The following is a 27,148-nucleotide window of genomic DNA, read 5'->3' on the forward strand; positions in this document are numbered from 1 at the left end:
AATTACCCGAGGGCCATTTTTGCATTTCCTTTATTGTGTTCAGTAGATCCAGCACAATAAATCTGCACTCAAATATTAAACTGATTCTTATCCTTGAATCTAATCTAACGTCACCCTGTTTGGGGACTCCTCTAATTTCCTAGGGATGAGGGCACCATCTTCCACTTGTGTGACCTTGCTTCTGCCAGTTGCTGGATCACTTCTCCATATTTACAGAAGAATTTAGAAACTAGCTCTCAGTCTTCCTCAGTGCACTAAGGCCTATCCCGGCTCAGATGATTTCACAGGTCTCTTAATGAATAGCCGATCTAGCACCGTGACCCACTTACCGGTCCATTTCCCTTCAATTATCTGGACCTTCCTCTGCCATACCCACAGCTTGTTGGTACTACCTAAGCCCATCCCACTTTTAATAACACATTTATATGTCCCATTCTGTGACCCAGCCTCCTATCCATCCAGTACTTTCACTCCCTCACCCAGGTGTCTCTGCTGTACTAATAATCTTCTGGCCCTCTGCTTACCTTCAAGCCTTCAGATATCCCTAACTTCCTGTGTTTCCTCGTTCATCCTAGTAAGTCGCGTGTGCTGTTTTCAGCCACTCTTGTCCGTAATCTCAGTTCTTCATCCCTTTTATTCCACTCCAACACTGGACTTACCTAACCATGATCCCCTCTCCCATCTATCATTATTGGAGAGACTCAAACAGGTGCTTCTACAGGTCCATTGTTCCACATATTATCTGACATATGGTCTCATTCTCCACCACTTTGCCACTTTACCTTATTCTTACAAGGTATTTAGTAACTTAGTGACCAAAATCCAGTGCATCCTATGAGGTCTTGTTCTTACCATCTCAGCAACACTTGACATCACTGGCAACACTTCTTTGTCGTCTCTGTCAAAGGTTTATTTTCTTCGACCCGTCCTTACATGCTTGTATTACCCAGAGTTCTCTTTGCCCTTCCAAATGGTATGTTTTCTGGGTAGTTTCATATGCAGCATGCTTGATGACTCCCAAATCCTTCTGATCTATAAACCTATGTACAGCTGCCTTCTAGAGAGCTCTTCTTAAACCATCCTACAAACACCTAGTAAAAAAGTCACCATTTCCAAAATGGAATTCTTCAATCTCACCCCAACACACACCCACCCAGAACAGTCAGTAAACTTTTCTGCTTCTTAAAACAAAAACTGTTTTAAACATGGCACAAACCACCCCTAAGTCAGCAAAGCCAGAAGAAACTGGATGTTTTCTGGTTCAGTCCCTCTTTTTAGATCATGTACTCCTTTGCTTAAAAAAAATACATGTAAGTTCAAAAATATGCATACATTTATTTAATTGCATTAGAAATTGGTTACCCTCATACCTATACCTACTTCTTCACATAAAATCAATAGTCAGAAAGTTCAAGATGGGTTGAGCATTATGTCTTTCTCCAATCAGTCCCAGGACCCCACTAAATCAAAATAATTGATGTAATAGGAAGCTTAGAACAGCAGTGTGAAGAGGAAGGGAATGAAGAGTATGAAGCAACAGATGACAGCCTTCAGTGAATTTCTGGAAGACAAAGTAGATGGGTGCGTGTTGACAGATAAAAGAGATGGAAAGATTTGCAGCTCAGAATGTGCCAGGAGGGAGCGAGAGGCTCTGGGAGCCAGCCTGCTGATGGGGCCTCCCAGAGACTGGGCCCAGGACCGATAAGTACATGGATGTTGAGAGTGAGAAGTGGTAATGGGAAACGGATTAATTGAAGTCCTGTATATGGAACAGTTGGCACCTGTTGGCACCCCAGCCCCCTCTCCCACCCTAATGCCCAGAATAGATGTTATCATCTAGGTTAAAGCCTTCATTCTGGTGTTTGGAAAGTCCCACAATCTTAACTGCCAGCTCTTGCCCTGAAGCAGAGCCTACAATTGATGCTCCCCATTCTCCCTGTCCCACACAGAGTTCCTAGTGGAATTGTCACACAGGAAAGAGACTGAGCTGGAAAGCAGAGGACACTCATACCAATTTCCAATCTTAAGTAAGAATCAGACAACTGAGTAGAACCAAGAGCATAAAAGACCAATATTAAAAGGTTGAAAAACTGATCCCAGAGGGAAATGTTATTCAGGGAATAGAAGGAAACTTTATAAAAAAATATTCTGATATAGTCAGATTTAAGAAAGTATGCATAAAACTAAGAAAGGGATGCTATTAAAAAGAAGCAGAGATAAAAATATTTGCAAAAATACAAAATTTAGTAGTTGGACTAGAAAATGAAATTAAGGAAAGTCTTCTGGAGAGTAGAGCAAAACAGCGACAGACTAGTTACAAGAGACTTGGAAGACCAATCTAGGAGATTTCATAGGAACCTCAGAACAAGAAAACAGAATGGAAGAAATTGTAAAAATAAGAGGATTTCTTAGAACTGAAGAAAGGAGGCTTCAAGTTAAAAGAGTCTACTGACTGCCTAGTGCAATGAAAAAAGGTCAGGACTTGGACATGTCCGTGTGAAATGGAACACTACGGATAAGGAGCAGAGTGGACTTCAACGACCAGGAAACAGTTACCAGTGGCATCAAGTTTAACAGCAGTCTGAATGCCGAAAGGTAATTCAACAGGACATTTAATGCTTTGAAAGAAACTATTTCAGCCCAATATTCTACATCCAGTCAAATTTAATTAAGTGTGAAAGAAGAAAATAAGGATATTCAGACATTTCAAGGACTCTGAAAAGTTTTTCTTTGGTTATTACTGGAGGAGATACTCAAAATGAGGAAGGAAGCTTGAGAATTCAGGACTCAAAGGGAAATCTCTGATTACAGCTGTTCAGCCAGCCTGGAAGATCAACCAAATGTGAGCAAAAGGGAAGGGTGTTCCTTTCTGGTGGGAAAAACAGAAAGATCGATGATTAGGAAAATGGAAGGTGTGCCATATAAGAAGAAAAAGAAAGGTCATTATATATCATTTCAAATAAAAGTCTATATACAAAGGTTTTGGACCAAACCTGAGTGTGATTTCAAGCAATAACGGAGTCTAAGGAAAAGTGTCTTTTATAGTGCTAGGAATCATCCACAAGGGGGCGCCAGAGGAAAGGAAAGCAGTGTGAGGTCTCATTGACAACAATGAAAAATGCTTACACAGTCATGATGATGTAAATGCTGTTTTCAACTAAGGGCAAAGCTTTAACAACTTGGTTGTTGTGTAAGACGATCTAAATGTAGCTAATGGCAGAAGGTGAAAAGTGGGTAGAAAAGATGGAGGCGAGGGTATTAACACTAAAGGTATAGTGGTTAAGAGTACAGGCTCTAGAGCCGGATAACCTGGGTTCTAAATCCTGGCCGACCCCCTTCCCAGCACGGGCATGGTAGGCAAGAGTCTTGATTTCTCTATTGGTTTTAAAGTGGAGGTAGTAACGTTACTTATTTTATAAGCTTATTGTGAGTACTAAGTGTATTAGCAACGCCTGGCCATAACAAACACTATGGCTGTTAATTACAATTATCATCTTATAAATTAGAGGTTCAAAATATATTTTTTAAGTTGGTGCAAAGAAATAGAAGTATAAATTCACAGGTAACCAGTGGAAAAACCAAAACTAACACAGGGAAGAGGCAGGTTTAGTTTAAGCGAGGAGCAGCCTCATCTTTTGTGGCAGGAATCAGTGGAGATCTGCACTGTACTGTGTGCTTGAAATGTTCTAAGAGAGCACATCTGAGGTGTTCTCCCTGCGTGTGCGCACACACGCACACGGTAACTGGGGTGACGGATGGGTTCACTGACTTCATTGTGATAATCATTTTATAATGTATGTTAAACCATCATGTTTTACACCGTTAAAAAAAAAATCACGTTGTACAACCTAAATATATACAATATTTATTTCTCTATCATACCTCAGCAGAACTGGAAAAATTTTGAAAATAAATAAAATTGCTCACTTGGGAGTAGCTTTAGAATTCATAAGAGTAAATTCCTTTATCACCTAGAAATGGAGAAAGTTTCCAAAATTTGGCTCAAAACCCAGAATCAATGAGGTCAAAGATCAGTAAATTTCACTCCATGTGACCCAAACAACATGGAGCGCGCATGGGGAAAAAAACAAAGACAAAGGACAAACTTGGGAAAAGGTATTTGCAATTCATATCAAACTCAAAGGATTGCTATCACTGATATTTAAAGAGCTTCTAAACAGTAAAAGTGTGACCAACTAGAGAAAAATCTCCAAGAGATGTTTTTAAAAAGTCACAAAATTAAAATGAAAATGGCCCTTAAACATAAAAAAAATGTTTAGACTTGCCCGTCATAATAAGAGAACTATAACTGTCGCATGCATTGAGATGCCATTTCTTACCATTTTAGATTAGGAAAATTCTAAAAGTTTGACAACATACTCTCGGTGAGGCTGGGGGTAAACAGGCATGTTCATAGTTTTCTGTTAGTGCAAATCCCCGTGGAGGGCAGTTGGGCAATATTAAGTCAAATTAAATATTCATTTATCTTTTGACCTAGCAGTCCCATTTCTAGGAATCCATCGCAAAGATCTAATGACAAAAATTCAGAAAGGCATATGTACAAATTTATTGTAGCACTCTTTGTAATGCCAAAGACTAAAAGCAAACCAAATGTCCATCAATATGACACTGGTTGAATAAACAATGATGCAATGATGTGTTCACAAAGTGAATATTGTAGCTGTAGAAACTTTTGTAACAGAAGAAAAATTCCAAGTACTGCTATGGAATGATGCCAGGATGCATTTACTATTAAGTGGGGGAAAAAAAAAAAAACACTGTAAAATGATGTGTATAGTAAGTAAGCTACCTGTTATGAGGTGAACTATGTTTCCCCAGAATTTGTATGTTGAAGCCCTAACCCCTGGTACCTCAGAATGTGACTGTATTTAGAGATGGGGCCATTCTTGAATGGTGGTTACGTTCAAATGAGTCCCTTAGAAGGGTCCCTAATCCAATCTGACAGGTGTCCTTTTAAGAAGAAATTTGGACACCAAAGCAGACACCAGGTGCACCCACACTGGAAGAAGACCATGTGAAGAGGCGGTAGGAGGGCAGCCATCTGTACACCAAGGAGAGGCCTCAGGAAACCAACCCCACCTTGATCTTGGACTTCCAGCCTCTAGAATTGTGAGGACATAATATTGTTTAAGCCAGTCGGTCTGTGGTATTTTGTTATGGCAGCTAATATGGAGAACTACTTTTTAATCTAAGAAAGTAGGGAACATTTAAAAATAACAATAAATGTATGTGTTTATACACGCACATAACATCTCTCCATTAAAAAGAGTGGGAGAATAAAGCAAAGACAAATAAAAACTGGTTACATAATAGGGAGAGGCGATAGGAGGGAATAGGAAGGAATGAAAGCTAGACGAATGTCTTCCTTTTGATATTGAACCATGTAAATGCTTTTTACATGACTATAAAAATTAAATCAAATTTAGGAAAAAGAACAGTCCCTAAAAATTGAAAACGAAATGAAACAAATTATCTAACTATCAATTTGGTGGGTTAACCTGACAAATAATTTTTTCATACTTAAAAATTTGAAAAATCCCAGTGGGCTATATGCTAAGGACAAAAATAACTGCAAAAGAAGCTTAAACAGTGTGAAGCACTCACATTGATAAATTCAATCTAGAATAAAGAAAATAAGCAGTTTTTTTAAACTGTCATTAGGAGTCAAGACTTTTTTTATGAGATGAAAAACCATTTAAAATCAAATTCAAAACCTTGCTAGACAAAATTTGAATGGGAAATATCAGAATGAAATTATGTTTTTTCCTTTAATTTTCTAGCTCTGTCGATAAGGTTTAGAAGCAGTGAGCATCTCCAGTACGTAGATTGCCCTCTCTAAATACCATTTCCTACTAAAAGGGATCAGGGTTCCTTAGTGAAATGGCTGCTTTCAGATTTACAACAGCAAATGTAGACAATGAGCCAAGGTCCGCTGTGCAAGCAAGGAAGTGTAAAACACTGCTGGGGTCCTGTTAGAAGACACGGAACTATCTAGAAGGGGCTACCACTGACCCAAAGTGGGACAGTGTGACCATCAGAAATAATGATTGCAATAGATTGAAATAAATATCAAATATGAAAAAACACGTCAGTTCAGAATGATTAATAACAAATCTTAAAGACCACCTTGAAGCTGTCTAGTACATCAACTCCAAAAACCAGAAAATAAAGTTTGAACTCTTATTTCAAGTAAATAATTGATGAGGAATTTCCACTAGTAGGTAAAAAAGACGTGTTCGTGAAAGCTGTTGAGTGTTACAGTATTAGAGTGGTGCAAAAGTAATTGTGGTTCTTGCAATTATTTTTAACCTTTTAAACGGCAATTACTTTTGCACCAACCCAATAGGTAGAAGTCTGATGGGGGAGCATAATGGATTGATCAGACTGAATGCCTGAGCCCACTGCGTTCATAATGCCACAGAAGGAGGGTGGGTCTCCTGATGCCGTAAAGAAGTATAAAGTATACAACCATCCGTGAAATGCTCAAAGCTGATTCTGATCAAACCTAGATCTAATGACCAGTTATAAATACAAGGGATGGAGAAAGATAAAGACACATCATGGTTGCAGTGAGCCAAACTCAGAGTTAGCTCACTATAGGCTAATTCTATAGGATAGATGACTCAGTTTATTCAGCAAATAAATGGCAAGAGGAAAAAAATAAAGGAACCGTAGATTTTTATAAGAGATCTCTGAACCAAATGGAATGTGTGGAGAACTTATTGGAATCCTTATTTGAAAAGTTGTAAAAAGCCATTTATGGACCAATTGGAGAACTTTGAACTCTGAGGAGGTATTAGGGAATATTGTTGTCATTATGGTATTTTGTATTTAAATGTTTTATTTTGGGATAATTTTAGAAATACATGCTATTGTAAGAAGAAATAGAGAGATCCCAAGTACCTTGTACCTAACTTTTTCCAGTGGTGACATCTTGCAAAACTATTATATAATATCATAATAGTACAATATCAAAATGCTGTCATGATACAGGACATTTTGTCAACACAAAGATCTCTCCTGTTGCCCTTTTGTGGCTGCGTTCATTTCCCATGCCTACCCCCGGCTTAACCCAGCAATCACTAATCTGTTATCCGTTTCTTTAATTTTCTCATTTTTAAGAATGGTATGTAACCTGTTGAGACTGGCATTTTTCACTCATCATAATTCATTGGCGCTTTGGTCAGGTTTTTGTGTTTATCAATAGTTCCTTTTATTGCTGAGTAGTATTGGTTGTTATAAAAGAAAAAGAAGTAATCATTTTGCAGTATATACATATATCAAATAATTACATTGTATGCCTTAAACTTACATAATGTTATGTCATATCTCAATAAAGTTGGAAAAAATAAAACTCCATTGTAAAAGAAATCAACAATAAAATGCAATGTCAGGTAATAACATATTTCATTTTGTTGTGGAAAAAACGAACCCTTCTGTCTTAGAGATACTATAGGATTTGCAGATGAAATGATGTAATATCTGGGGTTTGCTTTAAAATAATCTGGGGGGTTGGTTATACATGAATCTTGATTTCTATATGTTGGTAATTGTTGAAGCTAGTTGATAGGTACATGGGGTTCAATATTCTGTTCTCTCTACTTTGGGTGTGTTTGACATTTTCTATCATAAAAAGTTAAAAATTTAGCAATATTACCCTTACTCTCCTGTAGAGATGGAGCTACCTACATATCTAATACTGGAACCAATCAATAAGTAAACAGCAGGGTAAGGAAGTGTATGCTTTTCATCTAAGCTTTCCTATGCAATTTGATGTGTTCCCATGTACATGAATTATTTTTAAATCATTTTAAAGCTACTCAGAAAGAATTTAAGTCTTAATTGCAGATAAAACAAAAGATAAGCATTCACTTCTGTTGCATGAACTCCTTCACTGTATGAGACGAAATATTGGTGATTCTGGAGTAAATGGAATCACTTTCGGAGTAATAATACCTTTAGTTGTCCTTTGTCCGCTCCAAGTCATAAACCAACCTAACCATTTCTAGATCACATGACTTTTCTAAGAATCCAGTCACATATGGCTTCTTTTGTTTACTACAGTTATAAGCAAGGCTTTTGTTTTGACTTCAATTTTGTTAAGTTTCTAGCCTTTGCAGATGAAAGCTTATGGGTAATATCAGTTTGGTGCAAAAGTAATTGCGGTTTGAAAGGTTAAACATAATTACAAAAACCGAATTACTTTTGTACCAACCTAATATAATCACTGCTAGATGTATTTCCATGGCAGACCTCTCAGGTGCTTTAATCTTTAACCTTTCTTTTTGGGTCGTATACTTCTATTGGCCCATGACCATGAAAAAAACGTATTATTCCTTTGTCATGTTTAGCCAATTTTCTGAAGTTTAATTAACTACTTTTTCTTTTACATTCATTCATACATTCATTCATTCGTTCATTCATTCATTCATGTTTGTTGAGACGCTACTATGCACCAGGCACTATTGGCAGGTGCTGGAGACACTTTATATAAACAAAGATTTTCAGAATCCTGCTACAAGGGGATTTTCCCTACCTGCGAACCAGAAATGATTCTGGAGGTTACAACTTGATGACATTGACCATAGCATGTTAGCTGACCGTGTAGGGCCTACGTCACACAGTAATACCACCAGCATAACTTTCTCCCACGTCAATACGCAAAGTAGTAGGAAGGAATTTAAAAGAATCAGACTAGCTAACACAAAGCCGGTCCTGTGAGTCAAGCCCTATGTGAACTGTTCCTCGGAGGTTATTTACCACCACAGCTCTTGGGATTCCCATTTTGCAGATGAGAAGGAGGTACAGAGGTTGAGGTAACTTGCTTACGGCTGTAAAACAGTTAAATGGCAGTCAGGATTTGAACTGAAGGCTTCTGGCACCAATAGCCAAATGTTTTTTTGCAACTTATCCCTGGGGCTCAAGTTGTGATTTTTCTCTTGGCTTCCACAACCATCGACCAATCTAGCATTTCCCCGACTGTCCATGGAGGGCAACAGAAGTTCCATGAAAAAATCTTTAATGGAAAAATATTTAACCCCGCATTTTCCTAATGTACATAGAGATGGTTTATACTGAGGACTTCTCAGGGAATCTGATGTTAAATATATATTGTGCATTACCAAGAGGAACATGTATTTTGTACCGTTCTAAAATTATTTTTCCATGGAATGTTTTGTTTCGTTTTTATAGGATATCTATAGGTGTCTCAAGGAACAAACCTTCAGTTCTGTCCCGCTTCCATAGTCTTACATATCATCTACTTTTTCACACCATTCGTTTCGATGCTATCCCCAAATGGTCTTTCCTCAATGTGACATCAAAGGTTGTTTCTCCCTGAACCACCACGCGGCGAACCCTCACTGCTCTCAGGCTGCTACACAGTGTGCACAAGGGCCCTGCTTGCTTTGTCAGCTGCTTCTGCCACCTCTGTGTGAGCCCAGTGACCACTCACTGCTGCTTGCAGCTCTTCCCCTAGCTGGGCTGGGCCCCATCTAGAGCTCTGTGTGTGCCCTTCTCTGCTCTTTGAAAAGCCTTTCGGCACCACTCTCATAATCGGCCCAAACACTTCTCGCTTGTTTAAGATTTCATTTAGACATTCCATTTCCTGCGGAGCCTGTCCTGACCTCCCGTAGGCCAGGTACCCATCTCCTCTGTCCACATAGGCTCTGTCATGGTCTGTTACGTATTATAATTACTTGCCATTAGACCGTGAGCTCCCTGAAGACCACACCTGGTACGCTTTTATGTCTCATACCTAGCAAGTTATTACCTGCACAGAGCACTTTGTCCACAAATGTTTGAATTCCATTTTCTCGAAGCATTAATTGTTAAAAATGTGTTCTTTATGTTGACCTAGAGTCTGGTTCTCTCCAATATCATCCCACTGAATGTATTTTTTCTTTTTGGTAACAATCTATGATTTTAATACAGTATTTGAGTTTCTCTTAAGTCTTTTCCTTATGAAACTTTTTTTAAACATTAGTTCTCAGTTACCGATATGGCAGTCAGAATTAAATTTAATACTGCAGTCTAGCTATTATTAAAGTAGTTTTTAGTTTTTACAGAAACCCACATGTTTTCCATCAGTTATTACCAGACCTTTGTCCTTCATCTTCTATTTGTTAAAATCCATCTTATTTTGACCCATTCATTTTAATCTTGATTAAATCTTCTGTTGTTTGAATCGGCTCAGCTAGCTTTGTGTCCTCCAGATTTTATGTACACACCTATTGTTTCTTCATCCAGATCTATGGACAGAAAACGGCCTCCCACAGCTTCCAGAAGATGACTCTTTCTAGGTCAATCCTGAGTCATTCTAACTGCATCCTACTTTACAAATATCTCACGTCTTAAGTCTGCCCTACTCTACAGCATTTCTAATCCATTTCTGACTTATCCAGAGCTTACCTTGGCAAATGCTTTGTGGAAACAGAGAACGATACTCTATAATTTGTCAATTGAGTTCTGCTTTATTTATATACTATATTTTTTGACTTTGTGTAAGGTACTTAGCCCCCAATTCCTGACTCAAATTTCTAAAATTTTAAATGGAAGAACTGGTTATAAGTTTAAAGGGTCAAAATTGTATATGGTGCTACATCTTTTCTCAGTTACAGTGTTTTAATACATTTTCTCAGGTTTTAAGAAGTGGCAGAAAGAAGAAAGCAAAGAGAAAGAAAGGTGTTGAGAAGTCTTTATATGGGGAAAGAGACATCGCTTCTAAGAAGCCGCTCCTAAGTCCTATTCCAGAGCTGCCTGAGGTCTCTGTGTCGCCTGCTCTGCCTAGAGTCCAAAGGCTATATTCAGGTATTTTGGTCTGTTCCTGTTGTTTATCTTTTCTCTTCACCACTTTGTTGCTGTTTCACTCTTTTCCCCCCTTTTTTCCCCTTCAAGTGTAAAGAGTACCTAAATAAAAAATATCAGCTTTTCATATGACCGTGAGGCTATTAGGGAAGCAGCAGTGTCACCTGGACCATTTTCAGATCTGATGGAAGCTCTGGGTCCCTCTCCCCAGAGAAACTCAGACACAAGATACTGCATGTAATTTCAGGGGAAATAATTTTCTTTCATCCTATTTGTTTTGCCTGTTAAAGCATTTTGTTAAAGTAAAATGAATTCTCTTTGGTGGTGTAGTCCATCATTAAAAGTGAAGGAGACGATGGCCCAATAATAGATATATCAATTAAGGACAAAAATTTAAAAAATGCTTGCCCTGTGTTTCAGTACAGTTGGCACTACCAAGCATCTTCTAGAAGTGACATTGGTCAATTGAACTTGATGACCTTGAACGTTGTTATTTAAAAGCAAAGATTAAGTTGGTTGATACGCTGGTTAGATGAAAGTTGGTTTGGAGTTGCATCTGATTTTTAAATTGACTAAATCATGCTGCAGATAAGAAGAGTATGTGTTCATTTGGTGTGTTAATTTTCTGTAGAATCACTTTTAAAACAGAGCTGCCTTTGTCAATCAAACATTGATAGCCTACATTCCATTTGCAACATACCAGAGAGGATTTATAACAGATTCGAGGATGGATATGGCACATGCCACTGAAAACTCTTGGCTTCTGCCTACTTGTTCATTTCAGGAAAGCACGAAAGTTTAAACATTAAGCACACAGCCACCCCACAGTCATACACAGGCCCCGGCAGCCCCTGGAACCAGCAGGGGCAGTGCTGTCCTACCCCAGCCTTTCCATTTGGTACCTTTGGGACAGGAGTTGGCCACCCCACCTCTTTTATTCTGGCCTGATGCTGCTTACCCTTTAAGATGTAGCAATGCTGGCTGCCTTTTCCGGAAATTTCTGTGTTGGCTTCATACCTTTACCACCTGGTTTATAGTCATCTGTACACCTCCATTCCGTGTAAATTGCGTCCCTTTGGAGTCTTAGTTTCATTATATCCCCAGTATAAAAACTAAGAGGAGTTTTCCCCAAAATGTTTAAGCAATGACTGTTAGGATATGTTTTCCACCTTGTGTCTTATTAGAGAATTTCTTTGTTAAAATACCTGAAGCATATTTTATCTATAACCAATGGTATATATCATCTGCTTACAAGGGTTTAAAGCAATTCCCTTCTTCCCTCCCTTCCTTTGTTCCTTCCCTCTTTTCGTCTTCTGCTCTCTTCCTCTTTTCCTGCCTCTATCCCTCTCCACTACCTTCCTTCTCTAGTATGTGAATTTCATGAGCAGTACAAAAATATCCACTTTTGTATAAAGTTGTATAAAGATCCCATCTGACACATTAGTTGGTTGGCCCTGAGTGGATCCTACCCTATGTTAATCTCTAGCTTTACATGTCGTGATTTTAAGTATCCCAATCATGGATATATACCTTTCAAATTGAAACATCGTTTTTCAGATTTTTTGTTTCAGCTTATGTTTTATGTATCTTCCAGTTTTGATTTTATTTAGGACATTTCTTACACTATTTGGCTAAGTAAAAATTGTATTACCTGAGATAACAAAAGAGATGGCATCTAATAGCACCAAGAGGTAGGACCCATGATGCCTGATTCATTTAGGCTGTGTTATGTAACTTGAAAACCTTGATGTTTTCTTTACCTGTGATGTGACACAGTGTGTCAAAAACACATGACAGGCGCCACATGGCAAGAAGTTCCTGAAGGATGAATTTTCAGTCATAGATTAGGGCAGAAGTGGGGAGATTTTTAGAATATTGAAACAAACGTGGCTCTATTTGAGAGTACAGTTGCAGTTTATATTAATTTTGTAACACAGGGCGTGAGACCTGAGTGTTCAGGGAGTAACCTTTTAGTGAAGTTCTCAAGCCCCCCCGTATTCCATGTTTTTCCCCCTCTATTTCAGAAGAAACATTGATAGAAAAGTTTCAGAAGCATGATGTTGCCTGTTTTCAGTAATTCATTTTTTAGGGAAATGGAAAATGTGGCTGCCTCATGCTAATTGACCTTGTAGTGTGGGAAGTACATTAGAAAAGAGGCAAATTAAGATATAGTTCTCATTTTTCTGGTCTGAGACTATGTGCTTTGCTATTTCATGCATTAAATACATATTTTCTTAAGCTGTGGGGTTGGGGAAGAACTAAAAGGGAAAGGAAGGTGACGGATAGGGGCATGTACAGAGTGACATTTTGTAGGTCTTGTGATTTTTGGAAGCTTGAAACACAGACTACCTACCATGTGGCACCTGTATGATTTGTTAAAGTTTATTTTCATTGTGACTTTTTAATTAGATTCAAACTTATTTACATGCCCATAGATGGTTCCAACTCAGATGGTGAACTTGAAGAAGTGATGCTTCCAGAAAGAAAGAATCTTTTGCCTCAGAACTCGGATTTTCAGATGAAGCAAGACTTGACTAAATCCGATGTGTCTGAATTCTGCAGCTCTTACATAAAAAGCTCCTTGTCGCTTATTAACGCTCATTTTGATCAAGATTCAAATATAAGTACTATAGAAATTCATGAAAGTAAAAATAATCCAAAAGCAGAAATTAAGTTGGAAAGTGAAAATGAACTAAAAACTGAGACCGAGAATGAAAACAGTCATATTTCTTGTGCTTCTGTGACAAAAAAACCCATTGTATCAGATCATCCAAAATCTGATTTTATTCAGCAGTCCCGAGAATTTTCTGCTGCTGGTCAAAATGCGGAAAACTTTTTTCAAAGCTTTAAAATTTCAGAAGATATAAAGCGTGAAAAACAGGATGACCTCTTACTAGCTTCTGAAGGGAGACTGCTAACCAAGCCTTTAATGTCTGACTCACAAAAAAAATGTGATTCTTCAGAAGATGTCTTAATTGACAGTATGAAAGAAAATAAAAGTCAAAGTGAGGATTTGGGGAAAAACGTGGCAGAAAGTAGTAGTGGTGTGAGTTGTAAAAGGAAACACAGAAGACGCTCTATGTGTTATTCTGATGGTCAAAGTTTACATTTGGAAAAAAATAGAAATCACAAACCTTCCTATAGTGTGGGCAGCTTTGAAGCAATTAGTTTAGAAAAATCTGAACTATATAAAGATTTATCTGACTCCATAGAGCAAACCTTTCAGAGAACAAATAGTGAAACGAAAGTCAGACGTAGCATGAGGCTACAAAATGATTTGGAAAATGAAGGGCTTGTCTGGATTTCACTTCCAGTTCCTTCCACTTCCTTCACTTCCCAAAGAACCAAAAGGAGAACAATATATACATTTGACAGCAGAGAATTTGAAAGTATGTCCCCCAGAAAAAAAGTTGTGTCCTCCAGCCAAAAACCTTGTATACCGCCCTCCACATCAGGTCAAGAGAACAGTGAGGGCTTTGCAGCCATTTCTTCCAGTTTACCTGAAAAGAGAAGGAAGAGCTTTTGTACATCTGCACTTGCAAACACTGAAAATGCTAAGTCAAAATGCTACAAAAGAAGAACCTTCTCAATCAGAAGGGAGAAAGCTCTCAAAAATGACTGTCAAGAGAATTAAACATTTCGGGGAACTACAGCAATAACTGACATTTCCTGCAGAACATTTGGCAAGAGAGAAGGTAACCATCCATGCTTAAAAGATTCTTTCATTCTAGTTCCCATTCTTTGTTCAATTTCAGTGTTTTAAAAGTTTCAAATAAAATCATTTGAGTCGAACCTACTTTTAAGTAGAAATAAGTGAATTTCTTTATCATTAAATATGTCCTCCTCCACATGTTAAATGCTTTAGTAGTATTTTGTGCTAAAAAGGATTGTTTTTAGCCCCAACAATATGTTAAGTTTTATTTCACATTAGTACATATTCACTGCCAAAGATTTAGAGTCTCTGTTGTAAAAAAGCATCTTTTAGAATTGACTTGTCATATCTGGGTGAGGAGAGGTTTAAAAAAAAAATTGATAGAATTAATTTAACTATCAAAATTGAAGGTTAATATAAGGTTGAAAGCTGTTTTAAAAAAAGTGGGGTGAGATGTGTTTTTTAAAATACTGCAAAAAAACTGGTTGAAAGTTTTAACAATTAGGAAAGATGGAAATTATAAAACTTGTTCTTTTGGGGGGGTTAAAGTTACGAGAAGCTTAAATGACTTGCTTTATCTGTCTCAAATGAAACTTTTTATTTTCATACTTAGATTAAAATCAGATCTTAAACATGTAATTTTAGAGAAGTCTTTCAGTAAACCAGAATGTGATAAGTCTATCATTATAAAATGAAAATGTAATTTATAAATAACTAATGTGAAAACATTTTGTTCTTCAAACAAGATTCTTGCATGCTTTGTGATAGGGGAGGTGGGGGATTCGTTTTTAGTGAAAATATAGCAGTTTAGTTGAAGATTAATTTCCCAGATTATTCAAATTAGTCACAGGTAATTATGGATTTAAATTCATGTTCTTCATAAAAAAATTTTTTAATCCAGAAACGGCCCTAGAGAATGAGTTTGCTAACATGAATCATACATAGTGGTAAGGCTGCTGATTTCTTTCACATGACTTTTCCAGCCGTTTTAACGTTTATTTCACTGTATCAAGTACTATCACTTGTCTCAGATTTTCTAGTTAGCCTCAGCGATATTGTGATAGATCCTATTGCCATTTTGGTGATAGCAGTTTGAAAATCTAAATTGTTATATATCTGAAATGTGTATAAATCATTGTATCATTAAACAATTGTCTTTGGAATCTTTTAAATCATTAAACTCTGCCTCTGCATGATAGCAGGAACATGTTAACAAATAGAGCTCTCTATAAATAACACAACAGGGAAGAAAGCTCCTGCTGAGCGCCCATTTCCCCTCCTCAGATAGAGACTATTTGTTACCTTCTTGGCACCAATAGGTCTGGAACTCCTGCTGCTAAAGACTAATGTATTTTACATTAACACTCAAAGTGATCCCCAATTTCTTCTGCTAAAGGGTGGATTGTTTAAAAATTCTTTTATCTTTACACGTAAATTATTTATGGGCTCCCCCCCTTTCTAGTTTTAGTGTGGTTGGCAAATCTATACCACTGAAAACAAACCAAAAGAAAAAATAACTAATGAGCGAACTTCTTATGAATCTTTTGTTCTTAGTAATTTAAAAAGGAAAAAAAAAATTTTCATAAATGGAAAATGTTAAAGGGTTTTTGTTTTTTTGTTAAATTTTTGTATTTTTCCTTTGTTTAACATGAAGGCTTAAAACACTTATGTTCTCCCCTTTTAATTGTATGATCTATAATCTTAATTGTATTTGAATTTTTTAAATTTCACTTGGCTTTGTTTTATTTCTCAAAAAGTGCCAGTGAGGGTGAGGGCGACATTTTGGTCTGATTTTTTTTTTTTTTTTTGGCTTGATTTTTTCAAATGTAAAATTGTTCTCATTTTCTAGTATCTACAATTAAAAATATAAACACCCTTTACAAGTCGTGTTGGTTTCAAAATGTTTCAATATGAATATGTTGTTGTTATTTGTAAATAACAAATGGGCATGTTTTTTCCTTAAACAATATCAAATCTGAGAAATCAAAGCAACTTTGGCATAGTTATATTCTTTAAGTCTCATTTGCATCATAAAATTTAAGGAAAGTTAATGATTTCTGTATTTGACCTGCTTGCTTGTTTTTACGATTTCTTTTCACTAGTGGTTAAATCAAAAACTTGGCTTCAAAATAGTTTTTTCCAGCCTCATCTTTTTTACTGCTGTAAGTAACCCTTGATAATATCGTGTTAGAAAGTCTTCTCATCTGTTCCTGCTGCTCCTGTAGATTCCTGCCTGGTCCAGAAGGTGGCAGCATGACATCTGAAGTTCGTTCTACACACATTACCTTCATGTCAGGGCAGCTCTTGTTGCTGTGGGTCCTTCCCCTTAACTTTTATTTGTACTCATTTTTATTATAAAAGTCATGTGTGGCTATTGAAAAAGGTAGAGAACTGTACAAAATTAAAAACTGCCTTCTCCCACCCCGTGCAAGCATCCTACAGCCACGCTTTCTTCCTCTCCTCAGCTTTCTTAAATGTACACACTTAACAGTGGTGTACGTCTTCCAGACCTTTGCCTGGATGAACACGGGTATGGATTTCGTTGTTTGCTGTTGGAATCACTATATGTGCCGTTCTGCAAGTTGATTTTTTAATTCAACAAGTTACCATGCATGTCCTTCCGCCGTAATATGGAGAGCCGTAGTGTTCCTCGGTCTTCAACCCTTGCGTAGAATTACATGATTTTGATATCTACAAGTATAATTTAGGCGTCTCCTTGCTAATGCATGCTAGTTGTCTCCAGTTTTTTGTTAATTGAAAATTATGCCACACTCCGCTTGTGTGAAAATATAAGATAAATTCCTTGACATTAACATGGTTATTAAGTTGTCTTCTATAGATCTTACCTGGCAAAGTCTTTTTATAAAATCTTTTTATAAAGATGTTGGCATCCATGCCGTCTTTCTGTCTCTCCTTCTTCTCCTGCCACTTAATGCCACTTGGCTTCCATTTTCTCCTACTGCCCCACTGGCACTTAAGCTGTAGAATTAAGGGTCAGCTTTAGATCTTGCATAACAAGAAAAAATGATTAATAATGCCTGATTATGCTTTAGATTGAAAGAGCTTTTTCTTTTAATGGGAGGTTTGTTGAGGTATAATTAACCTACAGTACAGTTCACCCTTTTTGAACGCACAGTTTGAATTTTGGCAAATTCATGTAACCGCTACCACGGTCAAGTAAAAAACAGAACATTTTCATCACCTCAAAAGAAATTTTCTCTGATCTCTTTGCAGTCAATCTTCTCTCCCCCAAGCCCGGCCTCTCACAAACCCTCACCTGATTCTTATCCTTATAGTTTTGCCTTTTCCAGAATGTCATTTAAATGGGATTGTATAGTATATATCCTTTTGTAGCTACCTTTTTAAATTCAGCATAATGTTTTTGAGATTCATCCATGTCTCATGTTATATAAATAGTTGATTCCTGTTTATTGCTAAGTAGTATATTCCATTTTACAGATGTATAGTTTGTTTATCCATTCACCAATTGATGGATATTTAGATTGTGTCTATTTTTTGGCTGTTACAAAATAAACCTGCTATAAACAGTCACATGGATCTTTTTTATAGACACATATTTTCATTTATCTTGGGTAAATACCTAAGAGTGGGATTCCTGGGACATACCGTTGCACTATGTTTAGGAAACTGCCAAGCTTTTCCAAGGGGCTACACCATCTTGCGTTCTCATCTGCGGCACAATTGTTTCAGTGTCTCCACATTTTCACCAGCACCTGGTATTGTCAGTTTTTCATTTTAGGCATTCTAGTAGGTGTGTGGTGCAGTAGTATCTCATTGTGGTTTTGATACATATTTCCCAAATGAGCATCTTTTCCTGTGTTTATTTGGAATCACTGTATGTGCCGCTCATATCCTCTTCATTGAAGTATCTATTCAACTTCCTTGCCTATGTTTTCTTTTGTTATTACTGTTGTCTCATTATTGAGTTGAAAAAGTTCTGGGTGTATTTGGATGCAAGACCTTTATTGGATGTGTGTGTCTTGCAAATATTTTTTCCCAGTTTATGACTTGTCTTTATTTTCTTAGCAGTGTCTTTGAAGAGCAGATTTGAATTTTGATGTAATCTAATGTATCAGTTTTATTCTTTAATGGTTCATGCTTTTGTGTCCTATCCAAGAAGTCTTTACGTAACTCAAGGGCACAAAGATTTTCTCCTGCGTTTTCTTCTACAGGTTGTATAGTTTTAGCTCTCAGGTGTCAGATCTACTTTGAGCTAATTTTTGTATATTGTGTAAGGCGAGCGTTTTTTTTCTTTTAATGGAAATCATCATTTGTTGAAAAGATTATGCATTTCTCATTGAATTACAAGGCACCTTTGTTGAAATCAGTTGAACTTATATGTGTAGTTACATTTCTGGACTTTATTCTAGTTCATTGATCTATATGTCTGGAAACCATCTTGATTACTATAAGAAATTTTTTAAAAATTTGCTTTGAATCTTTATGTTTACATTTAAATGTTGAATTTATGTTTAAAGTTCTTTTTTTGTGTGTGAGAAGAGGCCAGTAGAAGCAAAAGATTGACTAACCAGTTCTTTCTGGAGCCTACAATTATACCCAGACCTGCATTACCATTTAGGGCAAAAAGTCTGTAATAATAAGCTATCAGAAACATGGTAAGAAAACCAACTTCGTTAGGGTACCGATACATTCAGCCCAATCTTATAAACTGGTTTGCTACAGTTCATGATTTTAAATTATCACCCTGAGTCACTTGTAAGATTTAGTCATTGAGAAATAATTCTCTTTTTGAACACTGTACAATATTTATCAATAAGAAAATGAAGCGAGTTGAATTAAAATAAGATTCAAAATTGTTTGTTTAAAAATTAAATTAATAAATCATTCTCATAAATTGAGGTTTTTATTATAGCTTGGCTTAGTAGAAAAGTTGTCACTCACAAATTGTCACAAAGTAGCCTCAGCATTTGAGAATTATTTCTTAACATGGGGAAATTTCCCTGTACCAGGTCATCCCAGGTAGGCAGGTGGTAGGTTCATTAATATGTGTGCCACGCATTAGTTTCTGAATGTGATTACTGCCTTCACGATGCTCAGTTCTCTGAAAGGGGGCAGAATTGCCACTCAGGGTATGATTGTAAAGGAACGCCCTGGACCTCTCAACCCTCAGGGTGACGCCAACTGCAGATCAGGTAAGTTTGTTTTGTTTTGTTTTCTGGAAGGAGTGATGCTTGAACAAAATTCACTAATAGGAGTTCTAGAGGAATGGGGATCCAAAAGGCACATTCTGTTCCAAACAGCCTTTCATTCTTAGTTAGTGAGACTAAGAAACATAAGTTGGCTTCATCTCATGCACGTTTTTGTTTTAAGTATTTCCCCCAACTTCCCATTATATCCTAACGTATGAATGCATTTGGATGAAGCATGGATTCAAAACGAGAGTAGAGATTGTGAATTATACATAACAAAGTTTTAAAGAAATCTCTCCTTTTGAATGCTGATGAATTTATATTTTTTATACTCTGGGCTTAGAATCCTAGGTCAAGGGAGCAGAACTAGGATGAAATTCAATTACAATAAATAATTGCACGTACAAAAAAGGGGGGTGGGGTTCTTTATTTGAGGATTGTTTTGTAGTCTTGACTTGGCTCCAGAATGGACTAATTACTAATGTACCGGGGCCTAACAATTTCAAGTTTGTCTAATATTGTACTGCTGTGTTCATTTTTGTACATTCTTTGATGCCTTTCTGCTTTTTGTGAGATCGTGACACAGACTACAAGTAATACAGCTTTAGTGAGAAGGTGAATGATTACTGCCATTCTCCTGATACATACTTTTGTCCCACATCTTCAACCAACATAATGCTTAGTCTGATGTGACGTTAATTTTAAGATTTATTAGAAAGATTTTAGAGAATTTTAGGAAGCAAGATTTTCTGGAACTGCTTCTATATCACTTACATGAAAAGGGAAAATGAGCATGCACATTAAAGAAAAATACAAGCCTGCATTTTCTTAGGGGTAAATTGGGATTTCCAGAATTTCTAATGACCAGTGAAGAGCAGCTTACTTAAATCTTCCTTTTTCTCATTTGTCCACAGCACACACGCTGGCTGTTTAAATGGTTTAATTTCTATTCTCTATGATAAACGTGTCCTGCAGGGGTGCAACAGCTGGCTTTTTTGGATTTAGATATAATACAAGAAAATTCAAATTAAATAATTTTTTTAAAGTTCCAAATTCTTAAGTGTATTTGTGTGTGAATGTTAAAGCTCCGCAATGTAAAGCTATTGTATCTATTTACTATATCTAATAATGGGTTTTTTTTTAATTCTCATGGATTTATTCACCCATTTAACATTTGCTTTTTAAAAAAAATTTCTTCTACTTTGGCAGTGTTTTATAATGTTAAATGTTGTGATTTGTTAGTGGCATTTATATTTTTACTATTGAAACACAACCTGCTTTGCCAGTCTTCTGATATTCTGGGTACTATGGGTAAATACAAGGTAAACTCCATTTTTTTCCTCCATGAAGGCCCATCAACTAACTGCTAAATAGCACCAGGCGCCTGCAAAAATAGGTTCTTCCAAATGTATGTTCTAAACAGCAAAATAATTATTTTTCAGTCTAAAATTGATGTCAACCAGTTGAAACTTCACAGAGGAAGTTAGTAAAAGGATTTTTCGGTTCAAGTAACTTCAGTTCAGATGCCAGGCACTGGAGTGTAAAGTGTGTGATTTTTGTGCCTAACATGAACACGTACAGTGGGTTCATTTTCTAATTGTTCATAACAGAGCAATAATCCAACTCGACCAGTCTTTTCTTGTTTTCAGTATACGTTGGGAATGAAGATTTCAGAAGTATTCTCTAACTCAAACCTGAAAAACCTGGTGTTAGTCTTGGGTGATTTCCAGTGACCCCGTGACTCCCTTCTTCCTGCCCCCTGTGTAGATTTGGAACTAGGCAGCCATTTTTGTTTTTGGAAGGGAAAGAAGACAGATATAATGAATGACTTTTATTGTGCAATATTTCAAACTCTCTTGAATGCATTCGAATGGGATGGAAACTGTTCTGCCCTATGTCATAGCCAAAACAAACAAAACATATTCCCTAAACCTGGATGTGTGTTTCTCTCAAACTGGCAGTAGTTAGGGCTCAGCTCTCAAACAAGAATTTGGTTTGACAATTTTTAGCCCTTGTTCAACTGAATATTAGGACAGGTCACAGCCAAAGCAAATACTGTGGGGAAAAATTAATACACATATTTACAGCTTGCAGGTGGCATTTAAAAAACAAACAAAACATTAGATATTTGTCTTCAGGAATTGAATTTGTGGTAATACTTTTAAATAGACTACTTTTCTTTTTTTCTTTTGCTGATATTTTTAAAATGAACTTCTGTCCCGTAATAGTAGCTCCAAATGTAAATAAATTCTAGAGAGGTCCCAGAAGAGTGATAAATGCTTGAATTTAAGTATTTAAACATTTAGAAAGACCACTAAGACTCTGAGAATTCTAGGAATATCAGACCCCGCAGATATGCATTAAAACCCCCTTGATGGCAGCCTTCTGTGGCCCCCAAAGAATCCACTCCAGTGAGTATCAATGAGTCCTTTATGATGATGACGCCAGTGTTACTTACCGACTCCAAGCACCCCCACTTAGGTTGTTAAGTGTTCCCCACCCTTTGGCGCCGTGGGGGTGCTCTGCACAATCAAGATAATTCATTTAGTAGCATGCCTTTGTGCTTCGTGACCCTTGCAAAATATATATTTTTATTGGTCACAATCATAACTTGAAATTTATGGTCACCTACGACCAACAGGCTCTTGGTTTGTGCCTTCAGCAAGAAATACTAGAAACATACACATTTAAGACAGGCAGTCTGCCTCAAAATGGTAGCACAGACTTCCATCCACCTTTTAGGTCCTCCCTTTGAAATAAAAAAAATACTAACTTTCATCGAATGGTTTGTTGTGTGAATGGAAATAAGCCATTGGATAATTTCATTGGCTGTTAGCTTTCCATATAATAAACACTGCAGATTGAGCTCTGCCTGCATCTTGCTTTTCAGTTGGAAGCATTGCACACTGACCAAAAAGACTTTTACTTCCTAATTTAGCACTGCCAAGTTCAACTGTATTCCTATCCACTGACCTGAGTGGCATATTCTGTACGTAAGTCATTTTTAGGAGAGGGTGTTTAGTTCTTTGCATCATGTCTGAATGGCGGGAAATAGACCTCCCTGTGTAGGTAAGGGGTCTTGCTGAGGTCCATGGCTCTCATTGTCCAGAGTTAAATGTGAGTGTAAGTGAGATGCAAGAGGGGAAGGCAGGGGGCAGAATAGCAACTTCTAGGTAAAAAACTGGCTCTTATTTTTCTATTTTGAATGTTGCTTTAAGTTCCCACTTCAAATTTAAATGTGGTAGGTGCTTGGGGTTCTTTTGTTATCTAGCAGTTGGAATAATTGGATACTCTAAGTTCTACCTTTTTTTTTTAACCCTGTGACAGCTGAAGCATTCCTTTCTTGCCTAAATAAACGTATATTTTTAGATTTAAAACTAATGTACCTTTCCCAATCAAATTTGAGCCTCTTAAACAATTCCCACCATGGTTTCCATTACCCTCAGAGAAACAACACAGCTTTCCTTTAAATAGGTAACCTGGGCCTCCTACTTATCTCACGAGCCTTAACCTAGGCTTTGACCCTCCATCTTTTTTTTTTTTTTTTTGCAACCCACACATACATGTTTTGTATGGTAAAAACCTACAAAACACCCTTCTAAGGTATTGTCATGTATCCTCCTATCTCTGGACATACATAGTAAGACGTACCGTTGTTCCCGTTGTGTGAACAAGATGGGCAAGAGGGGAGTGATTTTCTCTGTAGGGTAACAAGCAATGAGGAAGCCTGGGGAGAGACTGTTGGCCTTCTCCTAGTCTGCCTGCAGTTTATGCCCCTTGCTTCCGCAGTGCCTGCATTCTCCCTCACCAGGTGCTGAAGGAGCTCAGGCCATCTGGGCACTTGCTGGCTGTTGTTAGGTTAGTAGGAGGAGCCCTTGAAATCAATCGGTACAATGGCGTTTTGAAGCCATCCCGAATCTTGAACCAATCAGAAGTTGCCTCTATTTTCTTAAAACTAAGTGAATGTTGAGTATTGATTTACCTTTTCTTCTCATATTTTTTGGAAGGAAAGGGGATTGGGAGCAGGCAAGAAGCCAGAAGAAATACTGTAGACACTAGAAACCGGGACTGCATCAGCACTTAGATGCCGGCACTGGACAAGCAGCAGTGTCAACTCAGTCCCTAAAGGACGTGCCCAGTGTCCTGCCGCTGTCCTGTAAACGTCCGAATGGATTTATGTCCTCTATTTCTCCAAGAGAGGAAAACCGTTCCGGGCATATCCAGAGCACTTCAGAGGCAATGTGTCCTTTTGACATCTCGCTGCCTTCCCAGCTCATGCTCGGCCATCTCCACAAGCAAAGAGCTGTTACCACCAGGCCAAAGCTGTAACAATATTAAGATGTTTTCCTCAACCTTGTCCCCAGAAAGATACTCTGTTTCCAGAAGATTGTTCTCCCCTGGGCATTACATCATAAATTGATTCAGCTCTTGGAGGAAGAAATTGGACAAAATATAATAGATTACCTCCTGGGGAAACATACTTAAGTTGTTAACTATTCCCACCAGAAAACTGAGAAACTGCTTATATATTACTACTCTGTCCACATTTAACCTTTCACCTTATTGCAGCTGAGCAGGGTGCTTTTTTTCTAGAAAGGTTTTTGTTTTAGTGGGGGTCAGAGAGAACATTTCTCCTCTATTTTTTTTAAGATATTTAAGTATTCTTTGTTTTTGCCATTACCCAAACGTAACTCCATTTCATGAGGCACAGTGTGCCACCAGACCCTGGACCAGGTTCGGCGGCCGCAGCCACAAAAGGGTGTCGTTTCAATGCATTATATAACTGTTGTCTCCCTGTGGACGGTGAGAAGAAGGGGGACAGCTGGGGTGGGGGAGCTGCTCGATACATTTCATTTCCCTGAAGGGTTTTTCTGGCCTCTGGAGCGTCACGGCCAACAGAAAAGAAGGCCACACTTGTCGAGCATGTGGGAGGCATCACCACGGACGTGAGGATAGTGTGGCCCTGCGAGCAATATCCGGGCTGAAGGAAAAGATCGGGTTTCCTCTTTCCTGGGAACCTGGTCTCTGAGAAGGATGTTAATGATTGATGGAATAACTCCCACCCAATAACGAGTGCGGTAAGAAATGTGGGAGCGATTTTCTTCTCCAAGTTCACAAGTTGGAGTAGGGAAGGGGCGGGTCGAATTGGCCGTGGACATCCACGGGCTTCAGATGGGGCGGGCTAACTGGGAATGGGAAGCACGAGGGAGGGAAGAGCTGAGGAACCGGAGGGACTGGTAATAAAACAGCCTTTCATCACCAAATGCCCAGCCGGTGCCTGGAAGCCGGGCAGTGTCCAGAGCCCAGTTAACACATTAGAGGAACCGGAATTAGTTGGCGGGATCATTGACAAGTGGGTGTGGGACCAGATCCCTTTCCTGAGGCAGAAGCATTCTAACCTTGTCAGTGAATCTGTTACTGTCTCATCTCCTAAGTCTCCAATCAGAACATGAGAACAGGCTCCCCCAGAGGGCTGAAATCGATTCCTTTATTTTGTTATCCCAACAAAAGCCCTGCAGTGGTCCCAGCCATGCCCCCCGACTCTCAGCTTAGGGGGTTCAGCTCCACTTCTGAGGTGTGCACCTGAGGAAATGTCAACAGCCTGGGTGGGTCCTTGGTTAGGTAAGATGCAGGCATGGCGAAAGTTGGGCGAAGGGTCCCCGGGACCTCTCTACTATTTTTGCAACTTCCTATGATTCCATAATTAATTCAAAATAAAATTTTAAAAAGTAAAGTGCTTAGGAAACAACAAAAGTCGGTTAGTCTCAGTTAACTGGTCTGTAAAATGGGAATATTAGTGATACCCACTTTATGTGGCTGCTGTGAAAATCAGATGATGTAGATGTGTTGCCTCTTGCTTTCATCAGCCCAGCACCTTCTACAGTTTCCTGTTACAGAAGCCCATTTCCTTGGACAAAGGGTAACTAAGGGAAGGAAAGCACTCCCGTGTGTTAAAGTGTGTATCTACCGTGGAATCACTGTAGATGTTTTCCCATGTGCCCTCATTTTACGTGATCTCATTATTATGTCCATAGTACAGATAACGAGCTGAGACTTTAATAGGTTAATGTGACTTGGTCAAGATCACAGAGCAAGTGACTGAGCCGGAATTAGGACTGTGTTTTATTTTATTTTTAAAGATTTTTGTTAAAGTATAGCTAACATACAACATTATATTAGTTTCAGGTGTACAGCATAGCTCTTCAACAGTACCCACCTGGCACTATACATAGTTATTGACTGTATGTGTCATGCTGTATACTACGTCCCCAAGAGATTTGTTTTATGCCTGGAACTTTGAACATCTTATTCTCCTTTATCATTCCCCTCTGTTTACATTTTTGAATTACAGTTGACATTCAATATTTTATATTAATTTCAGGTGTACAGCACAGTGGTTAGACATTTATATATAGTTTTACAAAGTGATCCCCCAACTAGTACCCACCTGGCACTATATGTAGTTATTACCTTACTATTGATTATATTCCCTATGCTTTACTTTACATCCCCATGTCTATTTATAACTACCAATTTGTACTTCTTAATCTCTCTACCTTTTTCGCCCTGCCCCCAAGCCCCGCCCTCATCTATCACCCCGATAGATCTAGTACCCATCTGACACCATACATAGTTATTATAATATTGACTATATTCCTTATGCTATACCCCACATCCCCATGACTAATTTGTAGCAACCAATTTGTACTTCTTAATACCTTCCCCTTTTTCACCCACCCCTAACCCCCTCCCATGTGGCAACCATTAAAATGTTCTCTGTATCTGAGTTTGTTTCTGTTTCATTTATTTTGTTCTTTAGATTCTACTTATAAATGAAATCATATGATATCTGTCTGACAACTACACTCAGCACAATACCCTCTATTTCCACCCATGTTGATGAAGATGGCAAGATTTCATTCTTTCTTATAGCTGAGTAATATTCCATTGTGCATGCGTACCACCTCTTCTTTATCCATTCATCCATTTAGATTCATTTATTGTGAGGACTGGCCATGACTAGAGTAGAGGAATTGTGGTGCAGGAGCTGACCCTACAGAGCAGGATCTGCCTCAGCAGGGCTCTGGTGCCGGCCCTTTGGGTGTGTCGTTATTGGAGGCAGCTGGCTGATGCTCCAGCTCATTTCGAAGCTGGCCACTGGGTGCATGTCATGCGGGGTCTCTGGTCCCGCTCCCCACATAAGAATGCAGGACATGGTGAGGCCAAAAAGGAACACCACCCACGGAGCCATGGATAGGGGAGTCATACCACTATCGTCTCGGTGGCGGTTGGGTTGGAGACACAGGAAGCAGGAGCCACATGATCCACAATCCACCGTCCGGCTCTCCACCAGCTGACCACACTTGCTAGCTGCATCCGCAGAGCTAGCTTAGCCACGGCAGTTGTATTAATGGCTAATGGCTAACTGGTTGCAGCTGATGGCCAACTAGTCACAGCTGATGACCCTCTACTACCCGAGCCAGCACCTTTCCACGTG

The 27,148-nt window shown here is 38.2% G+C and overlaps 1 protein-coding gene across 1 annotated transcript in view; it reads left to right on the plus strand.

Moving 5' to 3' along the window:
• Positions 1–14,624, plus strand: part of CDCA2 (cell division cycle associated 2) — a 41,892-nt gene extending 27,268 nt beyond the window's left edge. The window contains 3 exon segments of the mRNA XM_019714196.3: positions 10,662–10,830; positions 13,263–14,407; positions 14,409–14,624. Coding sequence (XP_019569755.3) covers positions 10,662–10,830; positions 13,263–14,407; positions 14,409–14,486 — 1,392 coding nt within the window. The 3' untranslated portion in view covers positions 14,487–14,624.
• Positions 14,625–27,148: the final 12,524 nt, after the last annotated feature.

Source organism: Rhinolophus sinicus, chromosome 15 (genome assembly GCF_057876585.1).
Source record: "Rhinolophus sinicus isolate RSI-liver-muscle chromosome 15, RSI-T2T, whole genome shotgun sequence".
NCBI classification, from domain to species: domain Eukaryota; kingdom Metazoa; phylum Chordata; class Mammalia; order Chiroptera; family Rhinolophidae; genus Rhinolophus; species Rhinolophus sinicus.